The sequence below is a fragment of the Pogoniulus pusillus genome, chromosome 30 (assembly GCF_015220805.1).
Source record: "Pogoniulus pusillus isolate bPogPus1 chromosome 30, bPogPus1.pri, whole genome shotgun sequence".
NCBI lineage: Eukaryota > Metazoa > Chordata > Aves > Piciformes > Lybiidae > Pogoniulus > Pogoniulus pusillus.
In genome coordinates, this window is record NC_087293.1 from 10,902,531 (window position 1) to 10,921,420 (window position 18,890).

General features: G+C 45.5%; 1 protein-coding gene across 2 annotated transcripts in view; it reads right to left on the reverse strand.

The window, feature by feature from the left end:
• Positions 1–18,890, reverse strand: part of NAA25 (N-alpha-acetyltransferase 25, NatB auxiliary subunit) — a 35,755-nt gene that overhangs the window by 15,996 nt on the left and 869 nt on the right. For both annotated transcript variants that reach the window (XM_064169000.1, XM_064168999.1), the window contains exons 2-13: positions 15,677–15,762; positions 14,630–14,768; positions 12,372–12,490; positions 10,103–10,177; positions 8,834–8,941; positions 7,827–7,905; positions 7,232–7,343; positions 6,093–6,182; positions 5,647–5,816; positions 4,730–4,842; positions 847–1,054; positions 247–333 (exon numbers count right to left, since the gene is read on the reverse strand). In XM_064169000.1, coding sequence (XP_064025070.1) covers positions 247–333; positions 847–1,054; positions 4,730–4,842; positions 5,647–5,816; positions 6,093–6,182; positions 7,232–7,343; positions 7,827–7,905; positions 8,834–8,941; positions 10,103–10,177; positions 12,372–12,490; positions 14,630–14,768; positions 15,677–15,762 — 1,386 coding nt within the window. The remainder of the gene's footprint in view (positions 1–246; positions 334–846; positions 1,055–4,729; positions 4,843–5,646; positions 5,817–6,092; positions 6,183–7,231; positions 7,344–7,826; positions 7,906–8,833; positions 8,942–10,102; positions 10,178–12,371; positions 12,491–14,629; positions 14,769–15,676; positions 15,763–18,890) is intronic.

Consider the following 18,890-nt stretch of genomic DNA (forward strand, 5'->3'; position numbering starts at 1 on the left):
GCGTTGAGCTCAAGACTCATCAGCAAAGCTCTGCCAGGACTTAGAAGAATTAAATCAGAAAAATTAAATACCTTTAGAGGTCAGTGAGGTTTAGATCAAACACCAGCTGAACAGACTCCTGAAATACTCCATATGAAGATAAAACCCAGAAAGCTGTGGGCCTTACAAGCCATGCCAGGTACAGACTGGCCACAGGGACACAATCTCCCTGTCACAACCAAGCAAGACATGATTTTAGGAACGTACCTTCTAGCCACAAATCCAGCAGCAGGTGAACTGCAAGCAGGCAGTAATAATCTGAAAACTGCAATTCAGTTTTCAAACAAGATTTCCCTAAAATTAAGAAGAAAAAAAAAAAAGACAGGTTACCCTTCAATTACTACCAGTGCTGTCAGCTGCTTCTCACCCTGTCAGCACTAGCAAACAACACAGCTATCTGGCAGATGATAACCACAGCTTCATTTGTAACATCCAGAGCTCTTCCTATGCTCACACTGCTGGAGAAGGAAAGACTCTGCCACCACAGCACAATATACAAACAAGTATTCTTGCCTGTGCCTCTGACCAGTGACAAAGCCTGGCTCTGCTTAAAGGCACAGGCAGTTTTGCACAGATACAAAAATACCAGCTGAACTACCCAGGAACATCTCATTTATCTTTAAGACACACAACTGAAAAGCTCAAAAGGAAATAGATAATTCAGGCACACCCAAGGGTATAATCATGAAGGAGAAAGCAAAGTATTCTATAGCAGTGCCACGGGTGCTATCAGCATTTATACTGTTCCACCTCATCAGTTCACCAGCTGCAAGTGAACTCCAATACTGATTTCAAGGTTTCTCTCACCAAATTCCAATCCATGGCGGTATCTTAACATCAGCTCCTGGACCACAGTCAGCTTTTGCTGCTTCTCCATGGTGTGGTAGATGCCGAGCAACCTGGAGAGCTGCACCACACACAAATGCTGTTGCAGGGCTTTGATGTCAGCCGGCAGCGCAATTTCACCCTCTGCTGCTGCCGACAGAGGGATTACTTCCAGCAACTGACTGATGAACTGAAAGAGAAACACTGCTGTTAAATCCTGCACGGCATCTGGGACTGCACAAACATCAGTTCCCTCCTTCAAATGCAGAAGGAAAAGAAGAGAAGCAAGGTGGAAGTATCAGCATCAACCCCAATGCCACGCTGGAATGGGTGGTTGAAGAGCTGATTTCAGTGTTTATTTTGTATTATTTTTTTTGGAGGTGGTGAGCACACAGTTCTGGCTGCACTCAATACATTACTAAGTTTCATCCAGCAGATGGAGGAAAAAATAAATCCCAGGCAAGTTTCCAACAGGCTGACACAGGAGGGAGTTCAAGCACCTGTTAACACTCACAGCGCAACAGATGCAATTAAAATCATTAGGTAGTGAACAGCCTCACAGCACACTTCCAGGAAGCAGTGGGTTTGTATTGGCTGGGTTACATTGTCTCTCAGCTCTGAAGTAATGTGCTGTGATCAGAATCATGGAATCAACCAGGTTGGAAGAGACCTTCAAGATCATCCAGACCAACCTAGTACCCAGCTCTATCCAATCAACCACACCATGGCACTAAGTGCCTCATCCAGGCTTTTCCTGAACACCTCCAGGGACGGTGACTCCACCACCTCCCTGGGCAGCCCATTCCAATGGCAATTGGTCATCAACTCTGATGAATGATTTAAGTCACAAGAAAAGCAGTCTGTTTGCAATTTATAGCAGACTTCTCCCCACACAGGCAGTGGTTTTGGTGTTTGTGAACCTACAACTGAGCTAAAGGAAAAGAACTCAGCTTTACTACATTTGACCTTGAAAGACAAGACCTGCACCAAATGCATGCCTGCAGCTGAACAGGAGCAACATACAGCCCCGTGCTCACTAATCCCAGCTCTCCCATGGGTTTGGCTGAAGACCATGTTGAGAAATCTGTTCAGTTTGAGGTTTTGCCAAGCTGAGCAAGGTCAACCTAATCACTAGGCTGCAAACTCCAATTTACACCTCTAAGTTGCCCAGACTGACGTTGTGATGATTACTCCTGGAGTATCTCCTGAGTCCAGTGGCCCATCACAGCTACTGAACTGTAATGCTGTTCAGAACTCTTAAAGAGAGGGGGAAAAAAAGACACCCCCCAAGCTGTGTATAGCATCAGTGTGACCCTCCTGTTTACCTGCCATACAAGAACCTTCAGCGTCTTTGCCTTTGAGACAAGAATAAATCTAAGACAACCTATAAATATTTTGAGTAACATCAAACTTTCAGGCTTCAAAACCTCCTCAGCATCACTAAATCTTGTCCTTGAGCAAGTTAAACTGCTGCAGAAACACGTCAGAAATATGATAGCCAAAGAGCCACACACTGGGTCTAAGACCTTCCAATACACCAATATCTCACAACATCACTGCCATTAGTGTCATTAGTATGTCCATTTGACACAGCATCTCTGCTACTTAGTGCTGATTCACTACATCAGCAGCAGTTTTCACAGAATCATAGAACTGTGTGGGTTAGAAAAGACCTCCAAGACCATCAAGTCCAACCATCAACCCCACACCACTATAAGCACTAAACCGTGCCCCCAGGTGCCATGGCTACAGGTTTGTGCAACATCTCCAGGGACAGTGACCCCACCAGCTGCCTGGGCAGCCTGTGCCAATGCCTGACCACTCTTGGAGGAAACACATTTTCTTAACCTCCAACCTAACCCTCCCCTGGCACAATTTCAGGTCGTTTCCTCTCGCTCTCATTTTAAGGCCACTCAGAAAGTTTCAGACAGTTCTAAGTCATTGTCACAGTGACAAAACTGCAGCCTGAACTAGTGTTATTATTATTATTCATTAAATATCATTACACCCCCGCTCCAGGTTCAGAATTTGTTTCCTGTTCAGTACCTCAGGGTTACCTTGCTGCAGCATCACCATTTCCACAACTACGAATTAAACACCTCTTACCAGTAAGGGTAAAACCACACCTTTTAACATAAAGCAGCAGCAGCAACTCAGACATGTCAGAGCCATCATCCCTTTAGCAGTGATCCCCTGGGAAGACCTCACAGTAGCAGTCAAAAACCAGTTCGACAAACTATGAAAACACCAGCCCTGTGCACACTGTTTACAAACATTTTAGAAGCAGCCTCTGGCTGAGCCAGGAGTCTCTGTCCAGCCCTCCCCAGCTCCCATAACTTTACACAATGGCTTAGAAAAACAACGGGTGAGTGACAGGATTCCCAGCTGCTGAAGTCATGCAGCAAGCAGCTCATGACTCTGCACAAACTGCCTTTACAGTTAGAGCTTGTTTTGGAAAGACATTCTGGAAGAGCTGCCATAGATCTCTTGATTGGTGTTAACTTATCCGTTCCTCAGCACTGCAGCAGAGCCAAGCAAACCATCTCTGGGAAACTCTACCTGCATCACATAAGGGAGCAGATTTTCCCCTTAAAACACAGGACTTTAAATGGGATAAACAAGTCATGGCTGGGAAAGGGAAGCAAAAGTTACAGTACCCAGCAGTGAGAAGTGCAAGTAGAGGAAGAGGTTGGGTGCTCTGGAGAGTTACATGATTGTATTTTGTGATCTATAAACAGAAGTGACAAGAGATGACTTATTTAAAAGTGAGCTCATGGGGTAGCTTATCAACTGAACTACAACTCCTAGGGAGCTTGTTACAAGACATGGATTTGTATGTTCTAACCTTTCTCAGTAATAGGAATTTTTAACATGAGAATTCAGCCAAGGCCACCTCAAAGCACCCAGACAAAAAAAACACCCAAATTAATCAGGATCCAGGACTCTGCAGGATCAAGTTTAGAATCACAGAATCAGTCAGGGTTGGAAGGGAGCACAAGGATCATCTAGTTCCAACCCCCCTGCCATGCCCAGGGACACCCTACCCTAGAGCAGGCTGCCCACAGCCTCAGCCAGCCTGGCCTTAAACCCCTCCAGTCATCGGGCCTCAATCAACCACCTCCGTGGGAAACCCATTCCAGGCTCTCATCACTCTCCTGCTGAACAACTTCCTCCTCCAGTCCAGTCTGAACCTACCCATCTCCAGCTTTGCTCCATTCCCCCAAGTCCTGTCACTCCCTGACATCCTGAAAAGTCCTCCCCAAGCTTTTTTGTAGCCCCCTTTAGATACTGAAAGGCCACAAGAAGGTCACCTGGAAGCCTCCTCTTCTCCAGCCTGAACAGCCCCAACTCTTTCACTCTGTCCTCACAGCAGAGCTGCTGCAGCCCTCTGATCAACCCAGTGGCCCTTCTCTGGATATGCTCCAGCATCTCCACATCCTTCTTGTAATAGGGGCTCCAGAACTGGATGCAGTACTCCAGGTGGGGTCTCAGCAGGGCAGAGCAGAGGGGGAGAATCACCTCCCTCGACCTGCTGGCCATGCTTCTCCTGATGCAGCCCAGGCTCTGGTTGGCCCTCCAGGCTGCAAGTGCACACTGCTGGCTCCTGTTGTGCCTCTCATCCACCAGTACCCCCAGGTCCCTAAAAAATTAGTTTTTGTCTGCAGTAAAAACCCTCTGAATTAAATTGCTCAGTGTATTCAGATGCTTATTTTACTTTCCACAGTGCAGAGCTTTCTGAATCTCAAAGAGAAGGCAGCAATTTGATGTTTCCAGTTGAACACGACCCACAGGTATTTGAAGGTAACACGACTGGAGTCCAAACCAGCACCGCAGATCCTGCAACCACTTCTTCATCTTTCCTTACCTTTGTATATTGGCTGGATGGGAGGAGATCCACAAACACTTTGAGATCAGTGAAACAGCAGGGTTTGTCCCCAAATTTTTTAAAGTACTGGAACATGAGCTCTTCTGGATCACCTAGAGGAAGAAAAAAAAGGCCACCTCCTCTTTTTAACATGCACCAGCAAAAGCTGAATCTGTAAAATCACTATGAAAAAAATCTTCAGTAATGCTTCTTTCCCCTCCACCCTCTCCACTCTTTTGAGATTACAGAGCAATTTTAGAGCTACACTAGTGCAGATTTTAACAGAGGCTCAACATTCTCCGGTAACCAAGGACACAGGGGGGGAAAAAAAAACCCAACCAACTCCAAAACCTTCATTCAGGCTTCTCTGACAGATAAGAGCTCAGCATAACAGGCTGGCACACACAGCCTCTGCTTATCTAACAGCAACTTATTTTTGGATGGGAATACAAAAGGAACTGGCAAGCAGCGCAGATGTTGCTCTAATCACATTCTCTCCTTCACTGATTCCCTAAATGTGATTTTGAAATGGAAGTTTTTAAAAAGCACAACCTGGCACTACTGCCAGAACACTTAAATGAAAAACCACCCAGAGATTACAGCTAAAAGCTGGATTTCCTACAAAGGCATTGCATCAAGAATGCACTTTTCAATGCCACATCAGTGCTGTTTTGCTCTTCCATTCCACAGGTCCTTATGGAAGTTCCCTGCCCTCCTTTAAGCCCTGGAGCAGCCTGGAATTGCCTGCCTTTCCTCAAGGTTCATCTTCTAATGCTTTCAGAGCGCTTTCCACGCACAGAACAGCATGTACATTTTCCTAACAGACGTTACACTTAACTCAGTGATTTAGCAAAGAGCTCCTTCCAAGCCTGTGTTCTCTCTAACAGCTGCATTCATCACCCAGGAGTGGCTCTTACCCAGTTTATATTCATCATTACAGCCTCTGTATCGCAAGCGTCTGATCAGCTCCAGCTTAGCTAAATATGGTCCCCGGAGCGGCCGAGAGCTCTTAGATTCTTCTGTTATCCTCTCCTCTACAAATTTCACAGCTTGTTCTATAGAATAGTGAACCTCTCCTTCCAAAGAGCTGCAAAATGAGAGACAAAAGGCTCTTTCATTCTTCCTCTTGATACCACATGCTCCCAGGATACTCTTAAGAAAATCTGGCATGATGGAGTCTCTAACTCAAACAGCGTGAAATAGATGGACTGGAAGAGTTCTGCAGTGTACAAACCCCTTCTTAAACAGCTCTTTCCAATAAACTACTGCCAGTCTCCACAGCAAGGAGAGGACACATCATCTGGGGACTGATCTCAAGGAGGCACCCAGGAAAACCAAATCCATGGCAAAACTGTTAACTTACTGCTCTTCTTCTGCTGGAGGTGTCCAGGATTCATCAATGAGTTGAAACACTGAATCGAAGTAAGTTATATAAAACTGCCAATCATCTGAGCTGAAACAAAAAAAATCAGGCACAGAATGAAGTTTAGGGAACTGATGAAGCAGGAACTTGCTTCTAAACCTGCATTCCTTAAAAGAGCTGAATTTAAGGACTAGCACATAGGAGTATTACAGAAAACCCATCTGGAGTAAGAATCATTTCTCCTTAAAAGGGTCTCACCTCTTAAGAATGCCATCATCTTGGATTTCTTGAAACATTAAAGGAAACATTCAATCAAGCAAGCTACAAACTCTGCTGTTAACATTTCTATTCCAACCAGAGCTCATTAACATCCCCACAAAACGTCGAGGCAGAAGTTTCTCCTCTGTACTTCACTTGTATTTAAGATTAGGACACAGCAACACATAAAAAGCAAGCAACAAATCTCTCTTGACAGTTCCAAGAGATGGATTTGATCATCCTGCTGTGCTCTCTCCTGACACATCTGTTCAAAGCATTACATGCATCTCCCAGCACAGAGGCTGGCCAAGTGAAAGAAATGAGGTTCCAAAAAATGGAATGAAAATGCAGTTCTCCTCCCTCACCAGGATAAAGCTGGACAATCAACACAGCCTTTAGAAGCAAGCAGGTAACCAAAATGCTATTGCATTAATGCTGTAACAAAATCCTGACGCTGACTCTCTCCTTCTGACCTTCCTCACATCCCTTTGACTCTCTCCTTGTGACCCTTCCCCCCATGTCCCTTTGACTCTCTCCTTCTGACCTTCCCCCTGTGTCCCTTTGACTCTCTCCTTGCGACCTTCCACGCCATGTCCCTTTAACTCTCCTTGTGACCTTTCCCCCCGTGTCCCTTTAACTCTCTTCTTGTGACCTTCCCCACGTCCCTTTAACTCCCTCCTTGTGACCTTGCCCACGTCCCTTTAAGTCTGTTCTGCTGCCCTTTTCCTCAGGCTCTGGAGTGCAAACGCTTTGAGGTCCTTCAAAAGTTCCTCTGTTTTAACCACCCTTTACAAAAGCCACTCCACAAGGCAATTCACAACCAGCAACCTTTCTTCCCCTGCTTTTTTTCCCCCAGCAGCACTGCAGAAATACCATCTCACTTTTTCAGCAGCAGCCTTCTCGACAGCGCGTTGCACTCTGGCCACCTACACAGCTTCTTGTACATCGCCATACACTTGTTCTCACGGCTCTGGAGCTCACTTGTCAGCTTCTCTAAATCAAAAACAGAAGGGCAAGTTCATTTAATCAATGCATTTCCTTCTCTCCTTTCTGCAGAAAGCTTATTATAGCTCAGCATGCAAAACAGTCAGAAGTGTAGAACAGAAGAGAAGCTCTCAAAGGACAAACTTCCTATGGAAACCTTCGTATCTCAGTTCCTTAAAGCTTCACATTCATTTTAACCTGGATGCCCCTCCAAAAAGGAGGCTGTTAGGCATTTTTAATAATGTGCTATCAATTTACTACTGCTAAGCACAGTGCTGCAAAGTTCATCACTAAATGATGCTTAAATACCATCAGCAGGGTATTTATGTAAGCTTAAGCTTGAATGAGAGCACTTTGTTTGCAGCAATGCTTGAACCTGTTGCCAAGGCCTTCATTTTTTTTTTTTCCCTTTTGGACCAGGGAACAAATCTGAAGCAAAGAACTGCTGTGTTCTCCACACAACTGTGATTATTAACTGATGGAATAAGTTACCTCCTAGTTTTCCTCTCACAACATCTAAAGCTTCCTTATACTTCTCCAAGCGTTCCAGGATCATGTAGTACAGCTCGACCTCAAAAGAAAGATGAGACTGCAATGAAATTTGCTGGGAAAACAATACACAGGTAAGCCAACTAAAAAAGTGCCTTGTGTTACTGACATTAGCAAGAGGAGATAGCCAGGCCTGCAGAGCTATCTTTAGCATCCCAGAGGGTGGAACATGCAGGAATTTAGGTCTTTTTTTCCATTCTCGGTCCTAAAGTTTCTCCTGGGGCCTCCCAGGTAGCAAACCCAAGTACTTCATCAGTCAAATCAAATGCCAAAAAACTTTCCTTGGCCACATGATTCCAGAGGAGCCACTATTTCAAGAGGGATGTGGAGATGCTGGAGTGTGTCCAGAGAAGGGCCATGAGGATGCTCAGAGGGCTGCAGCAGCTATGCTGTGAGGACAGACTGAAAGAGTTGGGGCTGTGCAGTCTGGAGAAGAGAAGGCTCCCAGGTGACCTTCTTGTGGCCTTCCAGGATCTAAAGGGGGCTACAAAAAAGCTGGGGAAGGACTTTTTAGGATATTAGGTAGTGACAGAACTAGGGGGAATGGAGCAAAGCTGGAGGTGGGGAGATTCAGACTGGATGTGAGGAGGAAGCTGTTGAGCATGAGAGTGGTGAGAGGCTGGAATGGGTTGCCCAGGGAGGTGGTTGAGGACCCATGCCTGAAGGTGTTTGAGGCCAGGCTGGCTGAGGCTGTGTGCAGCCTGCTCTAGGGTAGGGTGTCCCTGGGCATGGCAGGGGGGTTGGAACTGGCTGATCCTTGTGGTCCCTTCCAACCCTGACTGATTCTATGAAACCACTCTAAAGCCTCTGCTCTTGGTTTTCCTTCTATCCTGCCACATTCTCATTTACAACCAGAATATTGCTGATTATTATCCTGGAAACCTGTTAAAACAATCAACTTTTTTTACCAGTGCATTCCTTGTCTCAGTAATGTATAAATCAAGCCTTACTTCAGCCTCAGCTTCAATCTTATCCTCTTTCACCATTTTTTCCACCATTCTCTCAGCTAGTGGCAAGAACATCGTCTTTGAGAGGTTTTCATCCTGTGCTGAAATAGACTGAGGAAGAGAAGAATTATTCTAACAGCACTGACCTTTCCTGCTGTCCCACCCACTGCTTTTTGCCCATTAGAAGGAAAAAAAAAATACTCCAGATGCTTCATTCCCCCCCCCAGCAAAACCACATTTAGAGCTGCCATGTCACATGCAGAGAGTGACTGCTCTCTTAAGAGGCAGCAATAAAAACAGTGATAGACAGAAAAGCTCACTTTTGATTACATCACTCAGAGAGCCTTTAATCTAGCCACACAACACCCCTGGCAAGTAACATGCAGTAAACCCCTATTTGTGTTCATTTGTGTTCTCCATGGTCCAGTATTTTAGAGATGGTGTTTAATACCCCATGGTCATTTTTGGTTTGGCCAGCACTGTCCGGCTGCTTGAGCAGTGCCTCAGTCTCTCAGCTATCAGCAGTACAGCTCATCTGTGCTCTGCTCCTGCAGACCTTCTGCAGTCTTGAGGATACAGTAAGCCCAGAGCTCTCATTTATTTCCTCCTAGATCCACTGCAACCTAGTTACAGAGAGGAACAGTTTTGCCTAAGGAGCTGCAGATGTCTGAGGGTTTCTTTGTTAGCTCTCTAACTAAAAAGACAGTAGGGCCACAGGATGGATGGGAGAGCTGGAACCCCTCTGCTGTGAGGCCAAGCTAAGAGAGCTGGGGTTGTTTAGCCTGAAGAAGCTCCAGGAAGACCTTCTTGTGGCCTTTCAGTACTTAAGATGATCAGAAAGTTTGGGTCAGACTTCTTATCAGGGCATGCTAGGACATTGAAGGTGACAAGATTCTGTCTGGGCAAGACCCATGTTGTCCAGAGAGGTAGGAGATGCCCCATCCCTGGAACCACTGCAGGTCAGGTCGCCTGGGGCTCTGAGCAACATATTCTAGCTGCAGATGCCCCTGCTGAGTGCGAGGGGATTGAACTAAGGTGATCTTTAAAGGTCCCTTCTAACCCTGTGCATTCTATGTATCCATCTTTACAGCAGCATTCACTTTGGACCACATCAATAATGTTACTTCAGGAGGGCTCAGTCCTTCTCTAGGCATCACACAGAAACAGTTCAAACACATTTTACTTAATCTCTGCTATTTTCACTCAGAACACTTCTGTATTTGCACTATACCCGGCAGTGCAAGGCAAATTCATTTGCAATACTCTACACACCTGCATGATCAGGCTCATCACAGACCAAAAATAGTATGGATTTTTGGGGACAATCTTATAAAGTGCCATTCCAGCCTGAAAAATACAAGACAAAGTTTGATCATTCCCTGAAATGTGTCTGATTATAAGCTCTTGTGACAGCCAACATGAGCTAAGCAGCAATGAAGGCAGCAGACAACAGAAAATCAACTTGATGGGAAGACTCTTTATCAGCCCTTCCATCCTGACATGCACATTGCTAAAGAGAAGAGGGTGAAAATGTTTCAAAGATCAGGTCTGACAAGGAGCAGCAACGAGTACAAGCATGTGTGCTTGCCAAAACAGATGACAGCTTTAATTAAAGGTGGTAACCACATCAGGAAGCAGAAGACTTATTCATTCAGAGTGAAAATGCTATTTCCAGTGCTGATTTTCACTGATGTGCTCATCAGGGCTCACATAAGCAAGTGTCCTTCACCACCCAGTTCACACACAGATACCTGAAACATGAGGTCACCTATTCATGCAAAGCTGTGGTTAAACAAAGGTCAACTGAAAGCTTGGTGGATCAAAGCAGAGCCCAAGTAGTCGAGAATTTCTAGCCTAGCACACACACACACAGTTAGGCACACGTTTCTCTCACAGCTTTCCAGTGCCTGACTATCATGAAGGACACCACTTTTCCCCATGGGAAATCTGTAATTAACTGGGTCTAACACAATCTGCTGCCACAGATGGACTTCTGCATTTCCTGACTGCAGATTCAGTACTTCAAACTGAATTACCCCAGAAGAGGGGACAGTGAAGTTAATTTTCACTCTCCAACCAGTCAGCATCCACACACTCTGCATCTTCAAGTCCTTAGCTCTTATTGACTAGAGGCTAGTCTGGAACACCCTCTTTTCTGCCAGTGCCTGGGTAAGCTAACTAGATCTATGTTTGCATGTCATTTTAAGCATACACAAGGACCCCAGAATGTGAAAGATCATTATCTGTCCATTTCCCCACTCTTGGTTGTAGACAATTAACATCCAGCCACATCTCTGAAGTTTTGATTCTCATACGAGGCTTGGAATTTCATGTACATGAACACCTTATCTCCTCTCTACAGCCTGAACTCCAGCAACACACAAAAGAGAGTAACACTTTTGCTCAATGTGTTCTTCTGGTTATTTAAACCAAACTTGTCCAAAAATTCCAGCCACCTGAAATCAGTGAGAATGAGAGGGAGTTTAGGGCTCTTCTCCTTGTCTCCCTCTGCTTTTTTAGAGAGAAGAGTGAGTGTGCATGCCTGAAGAGAATCTTCCTTTTATAGGCATTCTCCAGGCACTTAATTGGGAAGAGATGAAAACAAACTAACCAGCACAACACTGTTCTGCCATCCAAGGAGCAAGTACTCAAAGGCAGTGCTTTTTAGCTTTCCTTCTCTGAATTACAGCCAACACAGGCCTAGTTCTATGTCAGGTTGCAGAGGTAAGGGCAGGGGCAAGAACACCTTCCTTCTTCCCAAAGACAACAGCAAACTAAGCAGTAAAGCAAGTTTCTGGACACAGACTGAAGATCTTTCTAGATCATTTTCTATCTATTCCAGAATCTCTTTATAACACACCTCCTCACATCCTCCTCCTTCAGTCTAGAGAAGGCTTTGAGAAGACCTTATGGTAGCCTTTCAGTATCTGAAGGAGGCCTACAGGAAGGCTGAGGAGGGACTATTGACATGGTCTTGTAATGACAGGACAAGGAGGAATGGGTTTAAACTGGCAGGTTTAAACTGGATGTTAGGAAAGGGTTCTTTACAGTGAGGGTGGTGGGACACTGGCACAGGTTGCCCAGGGAAGCTGTGGATGCTCCCTGGAGGTGTTCAAGGCCAGGCTGGACAAGACCTTGAGCAACCTGTTCTGGTGGGAGGTGTTGCTGCCTATGGCAGGGGCTTGGAACTGGATGAGCTTTGAGGTTCCTTCCAGTCTAAACCATTCTATGTAACCATCAGGCTGTTCACAACAGATTGATAAAATCCTCCCAAAACAACCAACATATTCTAGCAGATTGGCACACAAAAGGCACAACTGTCCTATCCCAGGTAAGAGGAAGAAAGCCTTCATCTTCAGACACCCTCTAAACAACAGCCTTTTGAGCCCTCCTGTGAAAACCAGCACAGAGTGTAACCTCTGCATGAAGCCAGCTTAGCTTTCTGGCAGATGACTTACAATATGAGAAGGCATTCACAGTGAGATGCACAACAAAAAACCCAAGACCTCAAAAGGCCTACCACACAAACTGCTGATCATACCTGTTGCATCTTCTTGTATTCTCCAACCCTGGCATAGGCCATGAAGAGATGGGAGTGATACTCTTCACTGTTGGGAACCTTCTTCACAGCTGCCTCATAAAGCTTGGTTACCAGTTCAGCTAAACCAAAACCAGATGCTTGAGTTAACACCAAACTCATTTTAAAGCACAGCTAACTAAAGAGAGCATCAGCAACGCTCTGAGAAGCAATCTAACAACACTCAGCAACCACAGAAACAGTGCACTCTGCCAACACCCCAAGCATACAAACACCAAAGGAGGAGAGAGCTTAAAAACCAAACAACAAACAAAATCAAGTTACCAGCAACAACTGAATCCCTTCAGAAGCACTTAAAAGGAAGTTTACCTATTTGGGAGCAATAAAACTGAATAAAGATTTCTCCTCCTAGCAGAATGACTGCCCCAGGTGAATCATGAATCAAAACACAGAACATTTTCAGAGCTTAGTATCAAATCAGTTTCCCATCTTGAAGGTTTACTTACATTAGTCATATCCTGCTCTTTCCCAATTGCTTGGTCTACTATTTTTAACAAAGAAAATGCTTCACACTATAGTCCTTGCTAAGAGTGTGCCTTAACAGCCAAATATTAGGTAATAAATAGTTGCTTTAATATCCTAATAGTTTAGGATATGCAAAGCTTTCTTATATTGACAGCCTCCCCAACTGTTTTTCCTTACACATGCAACCAGAGCTGTGCAGTACTTAGGAAACCACCTGCAGTTTGTCTTTGACACAGTTTACATACCCTGCACAAACACACACAAAGCATCTAAAGGCAATTTCCTCGCAGGACCAGAAGTGGAAGTGCTTGACACTGAGTTATTTCCTCTCAGAGTTAGAGACTTAAGTTAGAAACTTGAGTTGATGCTTATGCAAGATGTTTAGAATCAGAGAAAGGCCTTGGCATTTTCAGAGGTTTACACTGCAATCACACACAGATTCCTTATTATTCAAGAAGTGATGCTCTCATTCCACACAGAGACACAGACAGAAACAAACTAGGAGTTGTGCTAGTTTGAGTCTATCTGGGAGAGTTTAGAGAGCAAAATTAGATGATAGGCTGTGAAAAGGAAACAGTGGTGATGTCTTCTTCACTCATAGGCTTGCTGAGATGTATAAAAAGAAGAACATTGATAACACAGTGGCTGTGTGTCCCTGCCTGCCTGCACTTTTCTCCCTAACCTGCTGTCTGTGTAACTAATCCTTCTGCTTTCTAACCCAGCCTGGCCAGTTCTCCAAACTCACCCTGAAGGCAAAGTCTGGGATAAGGTAGAGGGGTGGAAAGAAGGTGGAAGGGTGGTTGGGAGCCCCTCTTGGGGACTCTGGTTTCTGGGAGAGGTGTTGTGTTTCTGCATTACCTTTTTAACTCGTATATTTCCATATAGATTGTAAATATCTGCTCGTATATTGTGCTCAGCTGTTACTACAAAGCTTCAGCTCAGCTGAGTCTAGTCTGGGTGATTTCATAAGAGTGGGGGGGGGGCAGGTAACACCCAAACCATCACAGAGAGCATTAGCAAGTGCTGGATTGCAGATTGATACCAAATACCCTTTTCTACAGAAGCTGTCTCACCCCACTGCCATTGCTCCAACTCAGCAGTGAATGCTGCTACCACCACCACGACCCACATGAAGCTGCCAGAACCAACAACTGGTTAGAGCTGTAGATAAGCAGTGTATTAGTTCTGGTTTCTTTCAGAACAGCACATGCAGTTTAACTCCATCACTCAAACATCCATGATTTAGTATTTTAGGCTTTTAATACACCTTATCACTACAAGGAACCCTCCTCAAAATCATGACGTGGCCAAACCGAGAGGCCAGGACTTCCTTTGTCACAGCTTCTTGAGACCTGAACCCCAAACCTACAGTCTTGCAGCACTAAGCACACACCAAACCACAGACCACGTCATCTGTCACCATCACCACATCCCCTGACAACAAATTCCAGCAGCTTTCATTAAAAAGTAATAAATGACAGGCTGATGGTGATGGATGGTTGTTAGCATGCACACAGTAATGTCAACAAAAGAAACCTCAACAAGGCTCTCTGCTTTATGGTGACCACCAGAGACTTAGAAACGTTTATAAGAGGCATCACTTCACTTTTCTGAGCCTAATGCCATGCCTATGACAGAAACCCTGGACATAGCACATGTGCCACGAAGCTGTAGGTCACACACTTCTGGGAGAAGGTAAATCATGGTGCTTAGGAGAGGCAAAGGAAAATGCTTACGTCTGTGCATTTCCCGGTAAAGGATAGTCAGTGCTTGCAAGGAATTGTCATCTGTGGGCTCAAGAGCTGCTACTTCTTGTGCCAGAGCATAGGCTTCATCTTGCTTGCCAGTTCTCTGCAAGCCAATTGCCTTTAGCACCTAGAGACACAACATAAAGGCAGCCATTAGAAATAGAGCTGGCAGTTACAGGTGAAAATCCTCTCACTCCTGGTGAGGAGAGCCTTCACCCAACCACCTGATGCTTTCTACAGAACCTTAGGTTTTATTAACCTCCTAATCCACACAGCTGAAAAGGAAAACTTCCAAATGCAAGCTGCAGCAAGTAGCATAGCTTTCCATCTCTGAACAGAGGTGCAGGCTACTCCAAGGCATCAGCTGCTGCTCAGTTTTCCCCACCTGCAGCCTGGGAACTGACCACTCCTTCCAAAATTGTTTTTTTTTCTTTCCATAACTGGCCACAGAGAAGGGACACAAATGGGACTCAGGTCAGTGGCACAGGCCTCAGCTTGGGAAGCTTGCAAAATAAAGAAGTGGTACTAACTGTAGAGGAAAAGCCACAGGGGAAAGAGAAGTAGAAATACAGCGATACATTCGGCAAACTGAGGAGCAGAAATCCCTTCCCTTCAACAGGGGCATGGCAAGGAGGGCACCGAACAAGTAGCAGAAGAGCAAATGCCTCCAAAATCACCTTGTTACATTTTACCGAGGGCTACACCTCCCACGGAAATGGTCCAAACTACTCCAGATAAGTATCTCAGCCTGAAGTCCAAAAGAGGCACAGCCAGGGTTGCTGGCACTGGCTCTGACAATTAATTCATCTGTGCTCAACCACACTATGGTCATTAGAAACACCTCATGGAAAGGATCAGTAACAGTTTTCAGGCAAAACTCTGTGATTAAACTGTGAATCAGAACAGTCCAAGATGTTCCAGAGGGTTCAGATAACACCACGGACTCTGGAAGATCACAGATGCTGCTTGAAAGGCAGAGTGCAAGACTCCAGGTCTGAGAGCTGTGCTGGCCAAGCACATCGCGGCTGCACCTACCTTTGCACAGTGGAGATCCTTGTGTTTTTTGAGCAGCTTATCTGCTTGCTGGATTGCCATTTTATTATTGCCATTATCGAGATAATCTGCACAGGAAGAACACAGGCAGTGTTAGAACAGAACCCAAGACCATTCTGGAAAGCTACCTCGGATTGCACTGTGGAGTAGGCGCTGCTAAAACTTCATTTTCCTTGCACAATCACTGCTAAGCCCCACGGTTCAGGAAACATGTCATTTTGCAGATGAAGTATTCATCTGGCTGTGCGAGGTTTTAGTCATTCAAACAAACAAGCTTTTGTAATTACTCCACATAGATCATCACAGCAACAAAAGAGAGAGATAATAGGGCAGGTTCTGCAGCAACAGCTCTTTGCTAGCGCTGCAGCTTAGGCACATTGCTTCAGTAAGGGCAGAAACTAATCTGGTTTGCCTTTGGGAGCCCTTCAATGACTTTTAGCAGGCAGTAAGGTTAGCGACAAAGCACTCGCAATCTATCAAAGGATTAAGTGAGAAAACCTGCTCCTCCAGCACCATCCATACTTCAGGCAGAGCCAATCTGCTCCCTAACACGAGTATCACTCTGTTTGCACCAGGCTGCCTTTAATGCTCCCAGGGGATATCCCATTATCTAGTACAACTTCACCTGTAGAAACCCCCCTTGTCTTTGACCACTTTTTCCTTTCTTCAGCTTGTAATTTTCAGCTTCATCATCACGTTATTAGACAATTCTAGCTCAGAAAATGGTGCCGGTGTGCTTTCTCCCCCCCTCTAAAAGTAATACTTAGTAACCAAAACCCTGCAGGAAAGCTGCTTTGCTGCACCTGCCATGCCAAGAGGGAAGGGTCTGCCCGCATTCCTCTGGCCTCTCCCCTACCAAGCTGCGAGCAGAGCTCACACCAGTTAACTGCAATCACATTACAATCTTTTAAACAGTTTTAGATCAGAAAATGGTGCCTATGTGCTTCCCCTCCCTCAAAATGCAATACTTAGTAACCAAAACCCCGCAGGAAAGCTGCTTTGCTGCACCTGCCATGCCAAGAGGGAAGGGTCTGCCCGCATTGCTCTGGCCTCTCCCCTACCAAGCTGTGCCCAGAGCTCACACCAGTTAACTGCAATCACATTACAATCTTTTAAACAGTTTTAGATCAGAAAATGGTGCCTATGTGCTTCCCCTCCCTCAAAATGCAATACTTAGTAACCAAAACCCTGCAGGAAAGCTGCTTTGCTGCACCTGCCATGCCAAGAGGGAAGGGTCTGCCCGCATTGCTCTGGCCTCTCCCCTACCAAGCTGCACCCAGAGTTCACAGCAGTTAATTGAAATTACATTACAATCTTTTTCTTGTCAGGACTGCAGTTCTCATTATGAGAGACAGCTCTTTAACGGAGCAGAGAGGTGACCTTTAGCAATTCCTTGCTATGTGGTACAAAGCATGCATCTATACTAATGAGCTTTATATTCAGCAGCTTTCACACGTGCTGCCACGGCCAAGTGCGTGCTGCAGACATCTGAAGCAGATCTAATTGGGCTCCTGAGACCATCAAGACAAAACCTCAGAGAAGGCAGCCTGCCCACTAACCAAAACAAAACGTTGCTGCGCAAGGCGTCGTTTGAAACTGTAATCCACTGTCTTGACACGGGTTACATGGCCACCTTTAACTCCGGAAAACCTGTGCATCACCTTTAACACTGAAACTCCAGCAGGCTTTTCTCAGTGGAGAGGTTTGAAAGCTGTAGGATAGAACATCCTGGTGATCTCATCACACACCAGCAGGGACTTCTTGATTTAAGGCTCTGTTGCACAGTTCACTTACACTCAAATTAGCCGCCACGCTGCGCTGCCTGTCTTGAGTTGTTTAACAACTGCACCGATAAGATCTCCACTTCAGGTCTTCTAAAGAAACCAAATAAACCACAAAGCCTCCCTAAACTACAGCAGCATAAAGAGACTGTATTTTCCTAACAACAAGCAAACTTGCCGGCAGCCAAAGCAGCTGGCTGCTTCCAAAGGAATTCAAGCTAAAGGAAAATAAAGCCTGCATCAACTGCAAGTCTGTAGGTGGAGATGTTTAGTGGCTGGAAATGCAACACATGAACCTTTAGGTGAAAGGAGAACAAATCGAGATGAAAGATAAGCACTGCTGTCAAGGGACCAGAGGAACCGAGGGCACGGTGTAAACTGGAAAGCACTGTTTTAAGCCAAGAACCAGACCTTCGACTTCATGCTGCACCTCTCCAGTTCATGGCTTCTGTGAAAGCATTTACCTCTTTAAGGACATGCACCTTACTGCAGGTTCTGCAGCACCACAGCCTTAATTCAAATCCTCCACTGCAGAGCATCCTTTCCAGCACTAGCAGAAAGCTATTTTAAAAGCAGTCTCCAAAAAAAGCCACGCTCTCCCAAATGAACACTGTGAAACACATCGCTGCATCCTCTGCTTTAACATCACCTGAATTTGCCATGCTTTTTCTTCTTTGAAGGACACTTAAGGGGTTTCCACAGGCTCTACCACGTCAGTAAAAAGGGCAATCACAGCACGCACAGAAAACTAAGGGAATCAGAAGTGTTGCATCGAGACAAACCACAGGGCTCTGCTCCTCATTACGCAATGAGCTTTCAGACAGTTGTGCCTAATTAGAAGTGTGAGCACAGTTATCTTCTTCCACTTCACCAGATCCTGTGGCACCACGGAATGGTTTTGGCAGGAAAAGACCTCTAAGATCACTACGTCCAACCACCAGCCCAAGACCACCATAACCATCAAACCATGTCCTGAAGTGCCAGGTCCACATGCTTCTTGGACACCTCTAAGGGATGGTTACAGACCCAAGTCTGCAATGCATCACTCTCGCAGGCCAAGCAGCAAGGGACATTCCCAAATCTCACCCATCCCAAAACGAGGGCAGCTCTCCACAGGTCTGCAGGAAGAGATTTTTGTCGTGGTGCAGAAAACTTAAGGACGTTCCCCAAAACCTTTACCCCGTCTTCAACGTTAGGGAAGAAAGAGCACTGTAGCCTGGGGAAGCGCTTTTTTCTCTTTCTCTGGATTTGCATAAGCAGAGTCAAACTCCTCTACGACCTCTTAAGCAACCCCAGCTGCAAGTAGTACTCCGGGAAATACTTGGGGACAGCTTAATACACGAGGTTCCTTAACAAGCCCATCCTCTTCCCGCTCCTTCACTCCTGTCTCCCCAGTAACTGTCCTAACACCGTAA